Source organism: Corella eumyota, chromosome 7 (assembly GCF_963082875.1).
Source record: "Corella eumyota chromosome 7, kaCorEumy4.1, whole genome shotgun sequence".
Classification (NCBI taxonomy): Eukaryota; Metazoa; Chordata; class Ascidiacea; order Phlebobranchia; family Corellidae; genus Corella; species Corella eumyota.
In genome coordinates, this window is record NC_137496.1 from 12,186,167 (window position 1) to 12,209,077 (window position 22,911).

Here is a 22,911-nt window from a genome sequence, read left to right on the forward strand (position 1 = left end):
TTTAGAGTAATTATTAGGTTCAAGTCATAATCTTCGTTTTTTTTGTAACACTTGACGCGTTGCATGGCATTTTTAAAATGTAACGTATTGTTAAACAATCGTTAAGAATATTTTGCATGAAAAACGAGACATTTTTAATTCTTTTAATTGCGCAACAACTGAACGATCTCGGGAGCGAAATTTACGCATTGCCAAAACATAGAAAGTTATTGTTATTAAATGCCCTATAGTAACCTACATTTACGCAGGATTATGATAATGTAATTAAATTAGTGTAAAACCGGTGTAAAATAGATCGTAAAAATATACACGAGAGTTTTATCATTCCCTGAACCTTTTTTGGTTGATTCGCTATTTCTAATATATTTGTAAAAAACGATTCGCTAATTTTAAAAAACGATTCGCTTTTAGCGAATAGCGACCCGTTATTTCGTTCCCTGGGTTTGTTGTTAATCGTAAAAAATTAAACGAAAAGTAAAAAAATCCAAAGTTTTAAAAATATTTAAATTGTCGAAAAAAGGAAATTTTGAAAGTTTTAAAATTTTTTGCGAATGTTTTTATTTTAAGAAAGGATAGTCGAGAGGTGCGTGTGGGCATAATATTTGTGACGTCATTATCGGTAAACAATCGTGAATATTACGTCATTTAAACCAAAATTTATTAAAGATTTTGAAGATGAGATTTGCTTAGTCAAATATCAAGTTAAAAGTTGATAAATTTTTGACAAATTTTTAATTTTATGAAAGTTATGAAGAAAATATTAAAGTTAAAAATTTTGAATATTTTTCTAAAATCGTTGAATCGCGACTAATGTCGCCATGGTTACGTCATGGTTACGTGACAATAGATAAACAATGGGATTGTTAAAAGCAATGTCGTTACGGTTCAACGAACACTAAAACACAACACTGGGTGTCGCTGATGACGTCACTGTTTAATTATTAATTAAAATTTTGTGTTTGTCATAAACAACTTGTCACCTACGTCACAGTAAGTAAGGGAATCACCTACTTTCACCTGTGCGTATTTGTTGTTAAATAAACGTTGTTGTGACGTCACAACCAGTCGTGAATGGGGTAAATTAAAAACTTGGCGAAATTCGACTCCTAGTTGTATTCTCTGTCAATATGACATCACAATTAATAAAGCTTGATGTTGGTTGTGACGTCATAATGATTTCCTTTATAGAGCAACAAAAGACGTAAATATTTCTTCGAAGTTTTAAATTAAATTCTAGTTGTGACGTCACATAGAATGTCACGTGGTTTAAATATTTGCTTTCTGTTAAAACAAGAAAATTGTCAACAATAAAAATCGATTTTAAACGAAATAAAGGTTGCTAATAATGGGGATTATTTTAAACAATTAAAAATGGATCGTAATCGAATAAAAAGAAGAATTTTTAACTCGTGCATGGTGAGTATGACGTCATTAGTATATTATTACGTCACAAACGACGTAGTACTTAGTATAAATCGGTATTTTATTTGATTTTTGTGATTTTTTTCGAAAAGTTTTAAATTTTAAATGTTAAAGGCTGAGGTAAATATTTTGACATTTTATTTATTTCCAAAGTTTTAATTTTTGATTCGTTTTATTTTGTTTTAAAACTAGGTGCGAATTTTGTAGATTTAGTTTATAAAGTTTGATTAATTTTTTTTTGTTTTAGTTTAGTTATTGAGGATGATTGTTAAAAACCCATTAGTTCCATTAATATTATGACGTCATAATGTTTAGGTTGTGACGTCACAGTAATGTTTATAATGGAAGTAATTAGTTAATGGTGGGCAGTTGTTGATTTCAAATCATTTGAATTTTTCAAATTTAATTTTTTAAATAAATTTATTATTGTGATGTCACTAATATTTTGGTTGTGACGTAGGCGATATGTGATGCAACATTTTGCAAGCGGTCACGTGATCGAAAGAAAGAACAAAAAGAATATTTAAAAGAACGAGAAAGAATCGAAAAAATTTTAGCGATAGAAAACAACAAATTATACCAGGTTTTAAAGTTAAAACAATATTGGTTAATTAATAATTAATAATCAAGTAATCTGAAGCTTTTATTTATATTTTAATTAAGATCTTAAACTTTTAAATCGTAAACTGAAATAAATTTAGAATTTTTAATTTTGAAAACGTTGAAATTTTTCTAAAAAAAACAAAAATAATCAAATTAATAATTTAAGTAATTTAAAATAATTAAAGTTTAAGAGATAAATTTTATCACTCATGTTTACGACACAATCTCTTCTTTATGACGTCATAACTTCTTTTGAACCTATTACAGGAATCTTTAGAACCAACGACTAACTTGCAAGTGCCACCTAGCGGTCGTCGAATTCGATTTGCGGATCCACCAGAGACGCCAGAGAGTTCTTACGACGAGGTTGATACGAGGGTGGAGGAAATGCCTTTAAGATTTAAATTGAGAAATGGTTTGTGAAAACTTCTTGTTTTTTGTAAAAGAAACATTAATTTTAAAATGGACGAGGTTTAAAAATTTTGTTTACAAAAAAATGTTTTGAATAATTAGTTTTTAACTAAATAAACCTTTAAATAATTAAAATTATTTAACCCGTCTTAACAAAACTGATAAATATCGCGTTTCTTTAATTATAAAACTTTAAAATATTCTTTTTCCAGATTTAATTTTGTTATTTAATTTCCAGATTTAATTTTGTTATTTAATTTCCAGATTTAATTTTATTAATTTTTATCCCAATTAACAATTATTTATTTCGGTGACGTGATAAAATCGATAGTTGTGACGTCATAAGCGATTTAAAGCGAGGAGTCGATGGTAAATATGATAGTGACGTTGTTGGAATAATGTTAAAATGCAGAAATCGCTCGAATTTATTTTTGAGATGTTTAATAAAAAAAAGATTAATTCATGGACATGAAAATGCTTTTTACATCGATTCTGTGACGTCACAATAATAATATTGTCGATGGGTTATTAAACGTGAGGATTAAAACAGAGATTTTATGTTAAAAAAAAATTGATTTTAATTTTTCCACGTAGCGAAGATTATTTTTGTGATGTAACTATCTTAACATTGTGATGCAATAGGTTAGCATTGTAGCATTGTGACACAATATGTAAGCATTGTAGCATTGTGACGGAATAGGTTAGATTGTGACGCAATAGGTTAGCATTAAGCATTGTGACGTAACAAAAGTTAAGCAAAAATATCAAAAGTTAAAATAGAAACAATGTTAAATCTTAGTTTTTTTATTATTTAAATATATTAGGAACCAGTTAATAATATTGGGTTTGACAAATTTGTTTTATTTAAGGAAATTTTGGGTTTAATTAATTAACGCGACCTCTAAATGCTTAATCGCAAGCTCACTATGGGTCAATGCTAAATATTTGTAATTTTGCTAAATGATAAAAATCAATAAATTTTATTAAACTTTGCCGCGATCGATCCAAGTTAAATGATTCATTTAAAATTGTGTTAATATTTTGATTGCTTCTAAATTATTTATAAAAATTTGTTTTTGTTGGTAATCGTTGACTAATTTCGGCAATATTTTGTTTTTGTACCAAAAATTATTAAAATTATAAATCTAATGACATTTTGGCAAATTTAAAAAGAATAAATTTTCTAGATTTACAAAATATTTATGTTGAAACATAAAATAAATTTAATAAAAGGGTTAAAATAATAAAATGCCAAGAGAAATGGTCGTGCAGGAATATCCCTTATGGAAGTTGGATTTATTAATCAACTTTGTCTTTGGTGAGTGGCCGCGCGTGGGCGCAAGAGGGCAATAACATTTGTCGGCAGTGGCATCGGAATTGAGATCTAAAATGTTTTGGGTTTGAGCCGCACCAATGCCAAACTATTAGCGCTTAAGCCCGGTGTTTACAGTTAGCTTTAACTACGTCACAATGGTTCAGTTTTCTTCTAGTTAAACATATAAAAATAATTGTAAAACAAATCAACGTTTTTATATTTGGCTAGGTGGCGACCGACGGAACGCGATGGGTCGATCTTCCACCACTAGGAGAAAGTCTTTGATGAAGGGGATTTTAAGCGTCGCTAGTGGCGGAGAAAAGCCCCCTCTAGCGGAACTTAAAGAGGGGAAAACCCTTCCTGCTTACCTCGAGGATGAAAACGAGAGATACAAGTTTCCCGGATGTTGCAACAAACCTCTTCCAGAACCTGACGACTTCTACGCCAGAAAGGTTAGTGACGTCATAGTTATTATATGTGACGTTTTAAATTTTTATTTTTTTTGGCGATTATTTTTATGAACTTATAACAATTTTGAACTGTGGCGTCATACACAAAGTTTCTATGAAACCGGTTACGGAATAATCGATCATTGTTATGAAACAATTAAAGGAGAATTGTCGTCACGTGTTTAAATTGAGCAGAACCTTCATGCTTATGACGTCATAGTTGGTTTTAGAAATTTGATTTTAAACGTTTTTAGAAATTGAGGATAAAATTAGTTTTCTGCGTTCGGGTTTATTTTTATTTTTAACGACTTGTTTTATTTTAAAGTTTGAAGCTAACCCAGAAAGGGAAATTCCCTTTAAAACTGGGTTAGCAGCAGAGCGTGTCATCTTAATTTAGATTTTGTTTGAAATTTGAGCTCCAACTTTCGGTTAAAAAGGTTTCGATTTCAGCGTCAAAAACCGCCCTGTGTGACGTCACAAACAGTAAGCTTTGCTAATTGAGTCAAAATAGTTTAGTTGCAATATATGCCTTAGTTTAGAAACGAAATCGTGACGTCACAAAGACTAAGTAGGTCACGTGTGAAAGTTAAAATAATAAATATTATTTTCGTAAACTTTTGTTATTTCTGGAAAAATATTATTTTAACTTTTTGGAGCAACAACATTCTTCGCTTCGATTATCTGCAACAACGAGTCTTATGACGTCATAAAGTTAATGGATTTTACCGGAGAATCCCCGTTTTTCGATAAAAATCTTAAAAGGTTTCGTGTCGCGAAAAATGACGTCATAGTCGTGATTGCTAAGTGGGGGCTTAGGGGTGAAAAGGGGAGAATGGGGTTTGTTTAGAGTTGGGGCGTCGTTTAAAAAAAGATTTATTTAAAGAAAGGGCGTCGCCCATTAAGGTTTGGGTGACGAAAAGTTGGGGCAACAATTTTGTTCAAATTAGTTGGTTGTTTGTTTTCGTATTTTAAAAGGTTTTATTTCGTGAGTATCTTTGTTAATTCTTTAAAACTTGTGGTTTTGCTGGAAACCTATTTTAAGTTTAGTTTTTGAGATTAATTTTTGCAGTTTTTACCGAATTGTATTATTTAAATTCAAAACCTTTTTTGGAGAAAGTAAAAAAGTTTTTTACTAAAAATATTTTTAAAGTTGTTTGTTCGCTGATATTTGTTTTTATTTTTGTGTGATGTTAATTAATTATGTCTTAATTGTTAGTTTGTGATAATTAGTTTGTGTGGCTAACGAACTGAATGTTTATTTTTGGTTTAAATTTAATTTAATATTTTAAAGGGTAACAAAATCTTAATAATTAGTGACGTCATAATGTCACGATGTCGCGTTATTTAAAAACTATTAACATCGGGGTTTGGGCGAACTTCCAGCGGGCTTATTTGCTTTCCAACCCGGCGTATTGAAATAAACTCACCCGAAGTTGAACGGTTCAACTAATTTGAAAGATCAAGAAAATAAATTCTAGATTTTTAGTTTTGGTTAAATGACGTCACGCGGAACCATTGTTACGTGATAATTGGTTTAAATTTGTTTGTTTGGATACTTTTGGTTTAAGATTTTATTTGGTTAAAATTTTTGCGATCGTTAGTTTGCAACATTCTCGAATTTGCACTTTGTGTTTATGACGTCACAAGTACATAATTGATTCTCACTGATACCGGGCGCCGCGAAATATGAAAGAATGTGATGTAATAATGTAATAACACGATATTACGTGCAATATTACAAATTAGATCGATAATTTTTATGAGTCACGTGACTTAGTAATTTTGCTGAATCAAAAAAGTTTGAGTTTCGTAAAAACTTGCGATAATTTACCGCGTTTAAATTAAGCGGTTGTCGCACAATTTGATGGCCTGGAACTTGAACGAATTAAAGTGCTGTTTGTTATCTCAAAATGGATGTTTATGATGTCACAGTTATCAAACAAAGCAGATGTTGTGACGAGATAAAGGTTTAATTGTCTCCGACGTTCTAGAATCAGAATTAACGAGGAATAGTTTTGTCAGTTAGGGTAGAATTGGATTTTTTACTAAAGTTTTATTTGCAGTTATAAAATATTTAAGAAAAGTTTTAATTAAAAAAAATAAAAACTATTTTATTTCGTTAGATGTCATTGACCCAAGTGTAGTTGGTAGTTAATGAAAATAGATAATTGTTACGTCACAAGTTAAAATGGCGGAATACAGCGTTCGCAGGAGATATGGGGTTTCGGAAAGCGTGATGGAGCTAAACAATAATAACCGAGAAAATTTAATTTTAAAAAACAAACAAAATATCGAAACTCGGAGAAAAAGATTAGGAAACTTTTTGACCACCAGACGTCGCCATTGGGAGAGCAACGAGCTCCTTGTGCGTACACGCCAACTAGTGGGAGGCATTTCGAATAAATTTTACTCCAGGTTTCAGGAAGAGGTATGACGTCACTACAGTGTTTGTGTCGTCGCTTTGATCTTGAGTGACGTATGCGAACACATAACGCGCTATCAAACCAAGATTGTAACAAATAATTTATTACGTCATAAGCAAGTGAAGAATTGCTATTTATGACGTCATGAATCGTTTAATTGTTGTTACAGACCTACATCGTGGTAAACAAACAAGGAACAATCTTCCGCTTCAGCAAGGCCGAGAGTTTATTTTTATTCGGCGAGAAAAGCACGACTCGAACCTCGGCCATTAAGCTCTTCATCACCCCGATGTTCGCCAACCTGATCACCTTCGTCATAATGTGTAATTGTGCCTGCATGGTGCTCGCCGAACCACCGACCTGGGTCGAGAATTATTTAGAGTGAGTTTAAATCCCAACGGCGGTGGTTTTAAAGGGTAAAAAATGGGGGGCAACCAGCAGAAAGGGGGTAGTGTTACAAGAGTTCGACCAGTGGTGTTGGGAGGGGGTTCGGTGCTGTTGGGAGGGGGGGCGTTGACCAGTAGGGGGACTGTTGCACATTTAAATGACGTAGAAGCAGTGAGAATTAAACTTGGGATCCCTTGTCTTAGAGAAACGCTCTATACATTAGCTTCATCCATGTTAAATATTGTTTAGATACGTGTTTACGTCGATCTACATCATTGAAGCCTGCATCAAAATTGTTGCTCGCGGCTTTGTCCTCCACAGATTCTCCTACCTCCGCGATCCCTGGAACTGGCTCGATTTTGTCGTCATAATATCAGCGTGAGTGTATCTGTGACGTCATAAGTAATTTTGTGTTTACAGGTGCTTTTATGGCATTATTAGTTTGTTAAATTAGGAAAATTTTTTTGTTTTAATATTTAGTTGTTCAAATTATTCTTTAACTTTTTAAGTGCCTTGAGGCTAATTACGTTAAAGTTTATTCTGCTTAGGAGAAGAGTTTAGAACCATGATTAAAAATCTTTATTATTTTAAGTGACGTCAGATCTTAAATTAGTTTTTAATCCCAGCCTCAAGTTGAACCAGTTTGGTTGATCTTGTGGTTATATAACTACGCACTTAACATGAATTAAACCTTGTAAGGTACAAACAACTGCTATGTCGTCATAAACCAAACTATTGTCGTCAAACAACAAATTGTTGTCGTCATATAACATATATTGCAATTAACTTTTGGCTATTGAGAATTTATCGATGTTGATCCAATAAGTTAACGATCACAAAATGTTATAACGTTTATTCAATTGTTTTTATACGAATGTTTGAAGTTTGCTGGTGGCCCATAACATTCAAAATTGTTTTAAATTTTAATCTGATTTGGTCTGCATTGTGGTAACAACATTTTCGTTCCCACCGTTAAAGTTTATTTTTAAAGATAACGTTTTTGGTTGCAGGGTGATCACTGAAATATTGAAAGCCGTAGTCTCCAGTGCAGCCTTCGGCCAAGTTGGCGTCCTTCGTGCGTTCCGCGTTCTTAGAGCTCTAAAGACAATGAGTGTTGTTCCAGGTATGTGATGTCATAATATTGGATCATTAACTTGATTTGTTTTGTCGCGAGTTAAAGAAACATTACAATTTCAAGTTCAAATAAAGTGACAAGGTTCAAATACAAACAATTATTAGTTTTAGGAACACAAAATTTTCCCTAATTTTGTAACAAGAAATTTAAGTTTTAGTAGCTAAAAATTGTTTTTGTTTAAGCGTAAAATTACTTATTATGACGTCATAAAGGTTTACGAGGAATTGTAAAGGCATTGTTACGTTCCATAAGAGCTCTCAAAGACGCGGTCGTCCTCACCGTCTTCTGCGTCTCCGTGTTCGCTCTTGTTGGATATCAGCTCTTTGCCGGCACCTTGCGGCAGAAATGTGTGCGGATACCCTCGTCGCTTGAGGTCGCACCAGAAGCTTTGTTCTACTCGCCACGCATGGGTGATCAAGAGTTTATGACGTATGCACACGTGGACGCCTACTTCAACCAATCACAGACAATAAAATATTTTCCATTGTACATCACAGACATCGTTAAACAAGATCTGGAATGTTCGAGACGAATGACGATGTTGCCAAGCAACGGTGTCACGTGGTCCAAACCGGATATGACGTTAATGAACGAGATTTTAAACTCGACAAAAAGTTCCAATTGTTTCAATCGCGCGATATTTCAAACTATGACGTCACCGAATTCGTCTTTGTTACGTCACGCAAACAAATTAAGATTTGGTTCCGGCGAATTAAACTCCCACTGGAACTGTCACGTGACAAACAAAACAAATATGACGTCATCAGACGTCGAACAAACTTTATGTGACGTCAAAATTAGTGCGTACGCCATAAACATTAAGTGCCTTAATAATTATTTTTTATTTAATAACAATCAAAGTGACGTCACAATGCAAGAAAAAGCTTTAAACACTTTAGATGACGTCACAATAAACAGTGACAACTTTAATATAACATCAGATTGCGTCACAATACATGGATTGGGACGTAACAATTGGGATTATTTCAACAATTTAATGAAATTTGGATTAAAGCACGTGAGAAATTGGCAAGCACGTGACCAGATCGTCATATTCGACATTATGACGTCATTAAAGAAAGTAGCAAATATAACAAATTCAACTTTTCTTTATTACTCGGAGTTAAACAAGGAGGATATGACGTCACAGCAGTATATGACGTGGTTAGAGAGTGACGTCAACCATTGTAAATCGGAGCCAACGACGGGTTTATATTATTACGTCAATTCCTCGAATCGACCGATTCCAGAACCGCTTTACTGCGCTATTGGCTCGACGTGAGTTGTTTTAAACTTTTTATATATTGGTTGTTAAAAATTTATTCTGTGGCACATAAGATATTTGATATGTCATATAAAGTAAAGAGTCCTGTTTATTTACATTCTGGCAAATATGAAATTTTTAAAACACGTTTTTTTGCTCTAAATATAAATAAAGTCAAGTTCTAGTTTTAAAGCCTTTTGCAAGGGCACTACTGCATGAAAGCAGTGGGGATTAAACCCAGGACCTATTGTTTAATTGCTGCAAATGATACTTTCATAGCTTTACCTAAAAAGCGTTTCTTTTTCTTCATAAAAACTGTTTATTAACCTTCATCTTGGTTGTAATATAGTTTTAAAATTATTTTTACTTTTTCAGATTTTTAAGCCTTGACCAAAAAGGTTTCCAAAATAAACTTAAGATTTTTTATAACAGGAATGTTTGTCCCATTGGATTTGATTGCCAGGAAGCTGGGGGAAACCCTGACTTTGGTTACACAAGTTTTGATCATTTTTTTCTTGCCTTTTTAACCTCATTCCGGTTGGTGGCACTAGATGCATGGAGTCGACTTTATTATCTGGTTAGTTTCAACTTTAGGAACCTCTGTTATTTCGAGTCTTGTGTGTCACAAAGTCAATGATTTAACTTTATTTATTAACCATTTATTAAAGCGCTATGAACAATAATAACTTCTGCCAAGCCCAAATTCAATCAGCAGCTTAATTACCAGGCAATTATAATCTATAATATCCCAAACTGTCAAGGCAACTTAAGACCGGGTTGGGGTAACAAATGTTACTTTATATTTAGATCGGGCAGTCGTCATTCCCACATTGAGGATAAAGAAATACCAAAAATACTAACATCTTTAGTTGTTTTTTACCACTTTTGTCGTTCCAGGCTAACTTTTATTCAACTTTAAACCGATTAATATTTGCACAGACTCTCCACACAGTTGGTCAAACTTACTCAGTGTTCTACATCCTAGTTGTGTTGTTGGGCTCGTACTACTTGGTCAACCTTATACTGGCCGTGGTTTATATGGCATATGAGGAACAACAAGCTGTTGTTGAAGAAGAGGAGGAGGTGAGATTCTAGTATTTGTGTCACTATTGTGTTATTGTTGTGTTGTGAAAGTAAAATCTTGATTGATTTTCTTTGTAGGAAGCAAGAGAGAGAGAGGAAGAAAAAAGGGTTTTGAAGGTAAAACTCTCACATCTTGTAACATCGTAGTTTTAATAATATCAGATGATTTGTATTAAAATTGTGCTATTTCCTGCATGACATCACAATAACACTGTTTATGACATCATAATAACGCAAATTATGATATCATAGGGAGAATCAAGTTTAGTTGATGAAGAGTCCCACCATAGTGACATCACAAGTGATGTGGAACTTGGTGGAATGAGGTTGATCACAACTTCTCTTGCATCCCACGAGGAAGGACCAACTTCTCCTTTTTACAGGAAAAAGAGGAGGTTTATGATGTCACAGAACAACATTAATGAGGAAAGAATGGTCCAAGAATGGTAATTTTTTAAAAAAATTATATTTTCACAAAAGTTAAAACAAGGAGATTGAACGTGAATTATTTTCTTATTTTAGTGTAACCTTGTCGGATGGAAATCTTGCCCCAAAAGAAAATCATCGAAAAAAGAAAAAAAGAAACAAAAAGAAGAGAAGGTCGCCCTCTAGTAGTGATAAAGAGAACAATGTTTTTACCACTCGGAGTAACTCAGATGTTCCAATTCCAGTTGTTAAGGTAAAATTATTTATTTTTATCCGTTTTATAAAATATTGCAAATTTTTTAAACTTTTTTGAACTTTTGTTTGTTGTTTAGCTTGTGGTTACAACTGCTGTTGAAGATTCAGGGTTGTCATCGATTTGTGACGCTCAGTCACCCAAGAGTGAGTTTCATCTTTCAGTCGGTGAAGCATGGAGACGACCTCTAGCAACCTCAAGTGACGATGAAGGTCGAAGAGAACGACCTCGCCCTTTCTCACATGGTTTGTGATGTCATAAATTTATAATTGTAATGTCATGGACAGGTCCCATTAAAGTAAACTCCACTACTTAAAAGTTCCGTTTGAATCCTGTAAATGTTTATAAACAAATACTTTTAGGAAATCTCCCGATAATCATCCCACTTCGAAGTTTAAGCGAATCTTCTTCTTATTCAGAGGAAAACATCCCAACCAAACAAGTAAGTAACATGTATATTGCAAACAAATCCTAATTGCAGTTCAAGTTAATTAAAACTCGTCCACTAAACAGTAAATGTGGAATATTTTATTGACTTGTTATGTTTTTAACTTTTAAGGTCGTAAAAGTTGACTTGAATCACCTCCATGTTGAAGAGAGATCCTCCTCACTTCCTCTTCTTTCTTCCAGAAACTCCAGTTTGACCTCCAACATCTCCCACAAGTCAACAAGGTCAAGGGGGTCAACGAGGTCAAGGGGGTCAACAAGGTCATCAACAAGATCAAGAGGATCAAGAGGGTCCCGGAGGTCAAGAAGGTCCCGGAGGTCAAGAGACTCTCGTGGAACATCCACTTCTGCAAAGGAGACGGATGGTTGGGAGAGCGATGCAGAAGAGGAAGTGAGAAGGAGTGAGAGTGGGAGGAAAAAGAGGAGGAGAACAAGGAGTAAGTTCAACTAATTCTAAATTACCACTTTGTACAGAATTTTGACAATGTTGTCATTTTAAGGTCATCACAGCACACAAAGCCCAGATTGTTCTGAGCGGGATTCTCTGTTGCCCCCGGTGACCTCTTATGACCCCAAGTTGACCTATGATGTCATTGATGATGATGTCATTCTTGATGATGTCATGAGAAACCAATCTAACATTGCTGTGAGTTTTCAAAAATGTTTTAGTTTGGTTATTACAGTTTTTTGCTTTAAAATGTTACGACATTGAAATTAAACTTGATTGTGATGTCATAGAACTGGAACTGTAACAATGACTATGAACAAATCACTCATCTGGAACCAATAAACTTTCTCGGGGAAGGTAAGCACTTTTAAGTCACTACGTTTACCAACGTTTAATATAAAAGCGAATCATATTATTGATCATATAATTTTTCTTACATAAGTTTATTTTGATTCTCTCAGATCTTCACAGCCACCAGAAAGTGAAACGTCGGAAGCTCAAAGATCACTCGATCTACGCTTCCTATCTCAAGTTCTCTAAAAGTTTTATTAACACTTTTGGAAGGTGGAAGTGTTGCCCCCCCTGGTGGTCGGTAAGTTTATCCTCATTTTATTTGCTTGTGATGTTTTTGTTTAGCTGTTCTGTGCTTTAACAACCAGTTTTGTGTAAATTTTTATTTAATTTTTGCTAGTTTAGTTGTCAATGTTTTTTAACAGCTTTGTTTTTATTTTTGCAGAGATTTCAGAAAATATTAAGGTTGATTGTCTTAAATCCATTTACTGACCTTCTAATAACCTTGTGTATCGCTCTTAACACTTTCTTTATGTCTCTTGAGCGTTACCCAATGGACAGAGATTTTGCCGATATGTTGGACAATGCAAACTTGGTTTGTTGAATTAGTTGTAGTTTATTGAGTTAACTAGTTTAAAGTTCCATATATTTAATAAACTTAACACCATAAACTCCTAAAAGTTTGTAGATCCCAATTGTTATTGCCAATTAAAACTTAATGTTAATAATAAAGTAATTTATATCACAACATTTATTAACCAAATGTTTGTAGCTTATATTATTATTTTTTTCCCAGTTTTTCACTATGATTTTCACTGTTGAAATGACAATGAAAATAGTGGGGCTGACCCCTTACACTTACTTCAAGGAACGATGGAATGTGTTTGACGCTGTCGTTGTTTTCTTCAGCGTGCTCGAACTTTTACTCCACTCAGCTCAGGGATTCTCTGTACTCAGGGCTTTTAGACTGGTAAGTACTTTATGATATTATAACGTTGTTAAAAGTAGTTTTAGAACTTTGCAGTTGCATTTTGCATTAGAACATAAAGTTTCGTTTATTTTATGTAATCCACTCACATAGTGGGACTGACAAGTTAACAAAAACTGTTTAAAGAAATGTACAGTTGACGCAAAACCATAAGTCTAAAAATGCCTTTTTACTGGCAATGAGACATTTCCATTAACCCCCTTTCAACCTAACACTACTTTGAGAAATGCTCTTTATTATCTGAAAAAAAAGTCTACCAAAATTTTAATAAAATGTTGATTTGGTATATCAGTAATACAGATACAAATTGTAGATCTTCATTTAAACTTGTTGTAACTAAATTTTTAAATAATGAAAACTTTTAATTAACTTAATTATTATATTAGATGCGGATCCTTAAACTAGCGAAGCAGTGGCCGACATTAAACAAATTATTGAGAATTATCGGCCGAACTTTGGGCAAGTTGTGGCACTTAACAATCGTGTTTCTTCTTGTTCTGTTTATCTTTGCTGTTGTGGGGATGCAGTTGTTAAGGAAATATTACCTCAAACATTATCAGGTTCATAGTGCAACATTATTTTAACTTTGTTTTTTCATTGTTAGGTGATGTTTAGACTCCTGGTTTGCTACTGTTTATAAAACCCATTGTTTAGACAATTAAACCCACATAACAACTTAACTTATTCTATTAAATTGCTCTGCTGTAGTTGTAGAAACATAACATTAATAACTAACTTGACTGACCCTGACCATTTTTGTCAAATTTTAATAATTATAACTTTTCTTAGGACAACCAGCCACGGTGGAACTTTGTTGATTTCAAACACGCTTTCATGGTCGTGTTCAGGATACAGTGTGGAGAGTGGGTCGAGAATATGTTCAACTGTCTTCACGTTGCAGAACCTGGCATCTGTATTCCTCTCTTTATATTGGTCTACATTATTGGCAATTTGGTGGTAAGTACTGGTGTTTATATTGGTCTACATTATTGGTAATTTGGTGGTAAGTATTTGTGTTTACATTGGTCTACATTATTGGCAATTTGGTGGTAAGTATTGGTGTTTATATTGGTCTTCATTAATCCAATAAAAGTTTAAACCATTATTTTTAATTAAAATTGTTGTTTTAATACTTTTTTTATAAATTTTAAAGCCACTCAACAAAGTGTTTAACAACACTCTTGCAACTTTTAGATCTTGAACTTGTTTCTTGCTCTGTTGCTCAACTCGTTTAGTGGAGACATCTTACAACAAACCACCGTCGAACACAACAGCATCACTGAAGCTTTCAGGCATCTTGTTACCTGGTTTAGAATGAAGAGGGAGTCCTTTAAAGGACTGGATATTAATGTGAGTTGTTGGTGTCAGTGTGTAGTAGAGATCAATTTATATTTAAGACAATAATAAATAGGTGGTTGTTAACTTCACAGCCTTAACAAAGTAACATGCGTAACTATGACAGTCTCAAGTTGACTTTTTGGAATTTTTATTTGACAGTTTCAATATTGATTAATGTGATTGCATGATAATTAATGTTTTAAATGATTTTAAGTATGACAAAGGGTTTGTTTCTGGCAAACTACTGTCTTTACCACCTTACTTCAGATTTATAACACTTTAATATAAAGCAGTGGGAATCAAACATTTTCCATTGAAAAAAATGGATAAATTTAATTCCTTTAATGTAAAACTCTGCACCTTCTATGTTACTTTGGTTGTTACATCAAAAGCAGACCCATTTCCAAGTTGTTGTTAAAATAATTGTTTCTACAGAGTTATTGTTGTCGGTTGTTGAAACTGGGGGTCCGGACTTCTCCTATTAAGATAATTGAAACAATTCAAACCGAACAAATTGGGTTAAAAGAAGTTTCGCTTTTCAACGTTTTACCTCAAAAACCAGGTAATAATATTAGCTATATTATATGGTACAACATGTAAGTAGTGAGTCTTAATTCTATAACATTAAAAACTGAAAATCCTTGAATAAAAAATTAATTTAAAAACTTTTAGGCGAAAATGAACCGATGTTGGGACAGGTAAATGGAAGCAATTGTAACGGGAATCGCAAACTCATGAATGGATATGATCACGTGAAAGGTGATGCTGATCACGTGAAACAATATCATGATCATGACCTTCATGAAATCAACCATAAAAAGAAAAGGAGTGGCGATCACGAAATTTTGGAAAAAGTGAATCAGGTTGTGAAAAATCCTTATGAGCGTGATGAAACTAATCACGAATCACATGACCGTGATGAAACTAATCACGAATCACATGAGCGTGATAAAATCAATCACAAATCACGTAACCATGGTGAAACTAATAACAAATCACGTGACCATGATGAATATGTAATCAACAATCATGAGATGAGACGCCGAGCTCACTCACGCGCATCCACGATGAGTGGAATGGATCACAGGAGCGCTTCACGATTGAGTGCAGGTGGAAAGCGACGAAGCGCAGCAACGGTTGCTAGGGAAAGATTCCGGGGGATTGGGGAGAATTTGGGAGGAGAAGGAAGAAATTTGAACACTAGCAGGCGCAAAAGTTTGACTTTTGTAAGTTTGATTTCTTTTTTTTAATTGGTTTTTATTTTTGTTAAAGTTTTTTGTTTATTTAATTTGGCAACAAAGTTTTTAATAATTTAGTTTTAAATTAAATTAATTAATAAGTATTTATTTATTTTTGATTAGACTTCAGATGAGAAAGATTTAAATAAAACTGAATCTAGCGACAAAGAAGAAAAAGAACAAGTTAGTTTTAACTTTAAATTAAAATAAAAATGTTTTTAAAATAAGAAAACCAAGCATTTAATGCCTACAACTTCTATGCTGTTACCCTTTAATTACCAGGCAATTATAATCAATAATATCCCAAACTGCCAAAGTCAACTTTAGACTAGGTTGGGGTAACTGATGTTACTTTATGTTTAGGTTGTAAAGTCGACCTTCCCACATTAAAAATAAATGAATCTAATTATATTTAAATAATTCTAGAAAGAAGTGATTTCTCCTTGTTTTTGTTGTGGGGATGGTAAAGTCAAAGAGAAAGGGGTTTGGTTCAAAATAAGAAAATTAACTTTTAAAATCGCCAAACATCGGTACTTTGACAACTTTGTCATTTTTTGCATCCTACTCAGCAGCGTAACTCTGGTAAGTCTGGCTTAAAAACGTTTTTTTTTAATCGTGTTTAGGGTTTTATTGTTAACATCAGAAAGTTATATTTTGAACTCAGGTTTTTTAGTTTGATTTTGTGTCAGTACCGTACCATTCATGTTAGATGTTAAATAGAATTACTGTTTAACCAATTTAGGTTAAAAGCTTAAGTAATTTAGTTTAAACGTTAAGTATGATTACTACCAAAGGACCAATTAACCAATAACTTTATTAACAGATAATATCACAAGATTAAATGTTAACCAAATCTATTTCAGGCTTTGGAGGATATCCACATTAACAAGAAACCAACAATGAAGAAGATTCTAGAAGGCGTCGACATATTTTGCTGCGTCTTCTTCACTTTTGAGATGTTGATAAAATGGTTGGGTCTTGGCCTCAAAAAATACTTTACTGACCCCTGGTGTATATTAGACTTTATTATTGTACTGGTTAGTATACTGTTGTTTAGAGCTTTTAGTAACTAAAACATCACATGATATTTACGAATATTTTTATTTAGATTTCAATCATAAACTTGACCTTGTCAGCTGACGGTCAAACTGACTTTAGTGCACTCCGAGTGTTGAGAACTTTCAGGGCTTTACGACCACTGAGGGCGCTCTCAAGGTTCGAGGGAATGAAGGTTTGTTGTTTGCTTTTAAATGTTAAATTTAAAAAACTTAAATATTGTTGGCATTTGTTTAAAAAGTAACATTTTTAATTGTTAGAAAAATAGCTTTTGTTCCAAATTTTATCATTTATATTGACTATTTTATATTTAAATTAATTCCTTCTTGTTAGTTTTATCGGCGGTAATATAAATATCTTTGATTTAGATTGTTGTTGATGCTTTGATTCGAGCCGTTCCCTCAATTGGCCACGTCTTCCTCGTTTGCCTCATCTTCTGGCTCATATTCAGGTAGGAACTCAAACTAATCAGGAAAACATCTTTTATACTTTCAGGTTTTTGAGTTTAATTTTTGTTTAATTTTAGCATCCTTGGTGTGAATTTATTTGCTGGAAGTTTTGGTCGCTGCGTTTCCTTGACAACAGGAGTTATTCTTCCATCCTCCTACTCCTCCAACTCCTCTCTGGAGGACTGCTCCCAGAATAACCTCCTTCTCCTTGATTATCTTGGAGGAAAGTTGGACTTGAAGGATGTTGATCCAGGAAAGATTTTGCCGAGAGTGAGTGGGAAGACTGAGTGTGAGATCTGTGCTCAAATGTAAGTTTGAGTTTGAGTGAAGTGTTAACTCCACTTACGTAAGTTTTTTACCTGATTTCTTTCTTTTTAGGTTAAACACAACGTTAATAAATTGGCAAACCCCCAGCGTGAACTTTGACACAGTTTTTAGTGGATATCTCGCTTTATTGCAGGTAAGCTTTTAATTAACAAATTAATTAATATTTGTTTACCTAATGTTAGATATTTCAACCCTCTAACATAATGGTTCATTCCACCAGGTTGCTACTTTTAATGGTTGGTTGGAAATCATGGAAGCGACCATTGACATCACTGGGGTTGAAAAACAACCCAGCTATGAAGCCTCATTTTACTACTACATTTATTATTGTGTGTTTATTGTCTTTGGAGCTTTTTTCTCACTGAATCTTTTCATCGGAGTAATCATCGATAATTTCAATCAACAAAAAATCAAATCTAAAGGTAAAAGAATTTTTAAAATCTATTTTATTACCTAATAATATATATTCTATGACATCACTAAATGTATGGACATCACTTTCATGACATCACAGGAGGTGAGGACGGAGTGTTTTTAACGGAGGAGCAGAAGAGATATTACAACGCAATGAAACAAATGGCTTCGAAGACTCCGAAGAAACCGATTCCACGACCGAACAATCCATTCGCTAACAAGGTTGGCTTACTTAAGTGATAAGTATACTAAACAATGTGTATTAAATTAATAAACTTAAGATCTAGGGTTTAAGTATCGCTACTGCCATATTGTATATTTCAAAAAAACTTTAATTTTCACCGAATTTTAAACTTTTAACTATTTACTAAACTTTTTCTTTAATATAAATCATGTTATTATGACATCACACTTAGGTTTATGATGTGGTGACAAGCAGAAAGTTTGAGATTTCTGTAATGCTAGCGATCATGTTAAATCTTGTTGTCATGGCAATTGAGCATAGAGATATGTCGCCGGAGATGAGTGAAGTTCTTCAATACTCAAACTTGGCTTTTATTTGTGAGTTGTGGATTTTGTTTTGTCTTTTGCTTTTTATTTCAATTTAAGGTATTTTGCAAACAAACCCTCTAAGTAAGGACCATTTACTTAATGAGGTCCTAGGTTTAATCCTCACTGCCTCCATGCTGTAGCACTTTTAAGTAAGTTGCTATAAACAAAATCAGAAAAAAAAATTATTAGGCAATTATAATCAATAATATTCTAAACTACCTTGGGTAACTTATGACTGGGTCCGGGTAACTGATATGTTTGGACCGTAAAAATAACCTTCTCGCACTGAGTATAAATAATACGAAAATAAAATCAAGGTTTATATTTCAGGTGTATTTGTTGTTGAAGCAATCTTGAAATTGATCGGGTTACGATGGCATTACTTCACCGTGACTTGGAATGTTTTTGACCTCCTGGTTGTTGTTATTTCTCTCATTGGTGAGTTCTTGTTTGTTGGGTTTCTCTTTGTTTCTTTAATTCTTACAAAATTTGCATTGTCCTTAATATGGTGAAAACTTTGTAGTTAGTTTGACTTTTGTAAAACTTTGTTTTGGGTGGTTTTAACAATTTCTTTGTTTTTCTTTAGTTTTAAAATGCATGTCTTAACTGTGTTTTAAATAATTTTTGGATTTAATTTAACAAAAACTTTTGCATGGCATGTAATTAGTCTAACGAGCGGTGGTGTGTAGTGATTTGTGTAACCTTTCTTTTTCACGCTCACCTTCCTGTCACAAATGTGTCACCATCTTGTCACAAATCTGTATCAACACTAATAGTCAACGTGATGTCTACAGCTACGGGACTGCACGACGTGATGGCAAAATACTTCGTTCAACCGACCATTTTCAGGATAATTCGACTTTTTCGCGTCACCAGAATCCTGAGGCTAATCAGGGAGGCAAAGGTGGGTTTTGTTTATCCTCAATTGGGGGATAATGGAAAGGTTGACTTCACGACCTAAGGATAGAGTAACATCCGTTACCCCGACCCAGTCTTGAGTTGCCTTTGGCAGTTTGGAATATTATAGAATATTGCCCAAAAATTAAGCTGCTGATTAAGTGCTGGCTCAGCAGGAGTTTATACCGTTTATAGTGTCTTACTTAAGAGCACTTCAGCATGAGATCAGTGGGGATTGAACCCACGACCTCATGTGTGGTGTAGCAAGTGTTCTTACCACTACACTACGCTGCCGGATTAATAAAAGTAAATGATTTAAACTTGTTATTTTTACAGGGAATTCGAACGTTATTGTTTGCTCTTATGATGTCACTACCAGCATTGTTTAACATCGGGAGTTTGTTGTTCCTTCTCATGTTTATTTACGCCATCATCGGGATGTCCCAGTTTCCTCATGTGCAGAAAGTTGCCGGGATCGACAATTTGTTGAATTTCGAAACTTTCCCGAATGCCTTTCTTGTTCTTTTTCAAGTGGGTTTAAATTTAGTTTCTTTTTTATTAACTTGATGAAAAAGCTAAAATTTTTCAAAAAAAGTTGATTAAATGTTATAACTTATTAATTATGACATCACAGGTGTCAACTTCGGAAGGTTGGGACAAGTTTATTGACCCCGTGCTAAGGGACACCCCCCCTTATTGTGACCCTGCCCCATTGGATGGGTCGCCTAGCAACTGTGGAAACTCAACTATTGGTAACGCCCGAAATAGTTTTAAGGATAAGATTTTTAATTAATTAACAAAACAGTGTAGAGGTGAGATCACTTGGTTTGATCACTTGTAGCCTTAGGTTTGGTTCCCATTGCTTTCATGTTAGAGCAACAACTTGAGTAAATAAAGCTTTAACTTTTTCTGCAAGGTTAAAACCGAATGACAGCTTAATTATCGGGCAATTATATTCTATAATATCCCAAACTGCCGAAGACAACTCGAGACTGGGCTAGGGTAACTAATGTTACTTTATGTTTAAGTCGTAACGTCAACCTTTTTATGTTAAGAATAAATAAATTAAAAAACATTTAATTATCGTCTGTGGCTTTGTTATTGAAATAATGTTGCAGGTGTGATATATTTTGTTACCTACGTTATGATCACTTTCCTGATCGTTGTGAACATGTACATCGCGATTATCCTCGAGAACTTTGAAGTCGCCACTAGGGAGAGTGGAGAGCCACTCACAGCTGACGACTTTGAACAATTCTTTGAGGTTTGTGATGTCATAATAAAAACTTTAGCTTTATTTTTGTTGAAAATTAACCAAATTTAAATTTACAGGTTTGGCAAAGATATGACGACAGATTATCGCAATATGTGACCTACGAGCAACTGCAACAACTTTTACACCACCTCGACTTCCCACTCCGTGTCTCGATCCCAAATCGTGCGTTCATCGCACATTCCCACATGAGGGTGACACTAGATGGCAGGATTCATTGTCTGGAGGTCATCATCTCACTTATTAAGAAGGTAAATAATTTAAGTAGTTTTGATTCACACATTTGTGTTGGAGCATATTTCCTATTGTGCCATGTTGTAGCTTCTTTCAGTTAAATATAAAGTCTGGGGTTTGATTCCCACTTCTGGCATGTTGTAGCATCTTTTAATAATAATGAGGTTCTAGGTTAGATGCCCACTGCTGGCATTTTGTTGCATCCTTAAGTAAGACCTGAGGTTCTGGATTTGATTTTAACTCTGAACATGTGGCAGTACCTGTGAAGTATAAACAGAACTATCAAACTTAAAAACATTCAAAAAAATTATTCTCACCCACATAAGCTTAAACCCTCATAACCCCATGTTACCCACCAAGGTGCTGGGTGATTCCCCCGAACTAAACAACCTCAAAGAGGCGATGTTGCAGTCGTTTATGTTGAAATGCAAAACAAAGAAGACGACCGAAGCGAAGGAAACCATCGATGCTGAGGACTTTACTGTGATGTGGGAGGCTACAAAGGTCATCCAACGAGCTTACAGAACATATAGGTAAGTTGGAAAGTTGTTAGTTTAAAGGCATTTTTGTTATAATCATAAAATTCAGTTTACTATGTTTAAAGTTACAATGCATTATAAGGTGAATTATAATCTTAAACATGTTTACAATCGTGTTATGATACAAGTTGTTGAAGTAACTTAAATATGTTCCTTACATGCAGATCTCACCACCAGAGGGCGTATAATGGTGAGTTCTCGGATGAATCGGACGAAGAACTTGAAGTTTTCAGCTCGGCCGATGAAAATGAGTAAGTACCTGAGCTTTAAGGTTCAAATCTCGCTGCTTTCAATTTAATTTTCAGTGTCCAGAATGTTTTAATTTTTGCATGATCCAAACCAGCTTAAAAAAGCTTAACAAATATTTGATAAAAACTTTTCACAACTGCATGGGATTAACACAAACTGCTATAACTTTAGAATCGCTTTTATTAACCACCAAACTAACACAATTTAACATGAGGGCTGAACAAGTCACAAACCTGGCTCCTATTAACACAACACTAACAACTTAAACAAACAATAAAAAATGAAGAAATAAATATTTAGGGTAAACGAAACATGGAGGTTATTCACGACAAAAAATGTCAACTAAACTAATCATTAAAAGTAAGTTTTAATCAACAATTTACGCACAAATATAAACGACAAAAAACAATTAAAAAAGTTAGAAAAATGTTTTAATAACGAATTTAATTATTTTTGTTTTTAGAAGTGATTCGATTCATAGTTTACCTGATTGATGACGCCATAACTAAGGGACATTTGTGATGTCATAATTTACAATATAGTCGAGAGGAAATGACGTCATGGAAGGAGTTGACGTATTCCGAAAAAGTTCAAAATTATGTTTTTGTTGAATAAATTTTTTCAAACTTTCAGTTTTTGCTTTTAATATTGTCCGTCGCTAGATGGCCGTTATGACATTTTTAAAAACTTCCGTCGATAGATGGCCGTTATGCGACCTGGATAAACGTGGTGGCGCTTTAGCCCACTCAAACAAACAAGCGCGTGCTAAACTTATTTCGCTGATGCAAATATATAATCTTAATGACATATTTAGAGTAAAACATCCCAATTTATTAAATTTTTCTCGTATTCAAAATAACCCAAAAGTCGCAAGTCGAATAGATTTCTTTCTAACCTCTTCAGATTTAATAAACAAAACGCTTAAAGCTAATATCATACCTAGTGTCAGATCAGATCATAAAATAGTAAAATTAACGCTGTTGCTTGACCCAACACCGCG

General features: G+C 33.8%; 1 protein-coding gene across 1 annotated transcript; it reads left to right on the forward strand.

The window, feature by feature from the left end:
• The first annotated feature begins 1,343 nt into the window (after positions 1-1,343).
• On the forward strand, positions 1,344-22,563 carry LOC145760071 (sodium channel protein type 4 subunit alpha B-like). Its single transcript, XM_082573933.1, has 46 exons — positions 1,344-1,416; positions 1,883-2,005; positions 2,293-2,440; positions 3,980-4,203; positions 6,793-7,004; positions 7,260-7,388; positions 8,021-8,133; positions 8,358-9,423; positions 9,842-9,986; positions 10,349-10,492; positions 10,571-10,609; positions 10,745-10,938; positions 11,015-11,171; positions 11,251-11,416; positions 11,534-11,613; positions 11,731-12,055; positions 12,119-12,264; positions 12,357-12,423; positions 12,528-12,658; positions 12,803-12,952; positions 13,154-13,327; positions 13,732-13,905; positions 14,135-14,302; positions 14,540-14,695; positions 15,119-15,245; positions 15,356-15,909; positions 16,045-16,104; positions 16,348-16,503; positions 16,785-16,958; positions 17,030-17,152; positions 17,346-17,428; positions 17,504-17,734; positions 17,805-17,886; positions 17,974-18,175; positions 18,268-18,389; positions 18,584-18,728; positions 19,050-19,157; positions 19,514-19,623; positions 19,953-20,147; positions 20,251-20,368; positions 20,735-20,880; positions 20,949-21,140; positions 21,484-21,656; positions 21,827-21,913; positions 22,212-22,271; positions 22,375-22,563. Exons 1-45 carry the CDS (start codon positions 1,372-1,374, stop codon positions 22,255-22,257), a joined length of 7,710 nt encoding a protein of 2,569 aa, XP_082430059.1. The 5' UTR covers positions 1,344-1,371; the 3' UTR covers positions 22,258-22,271; positions 22,375-22,563.
• The last annotated feature ends 348 nt before the right edge of the window (positions 22,564-22,911 follow it).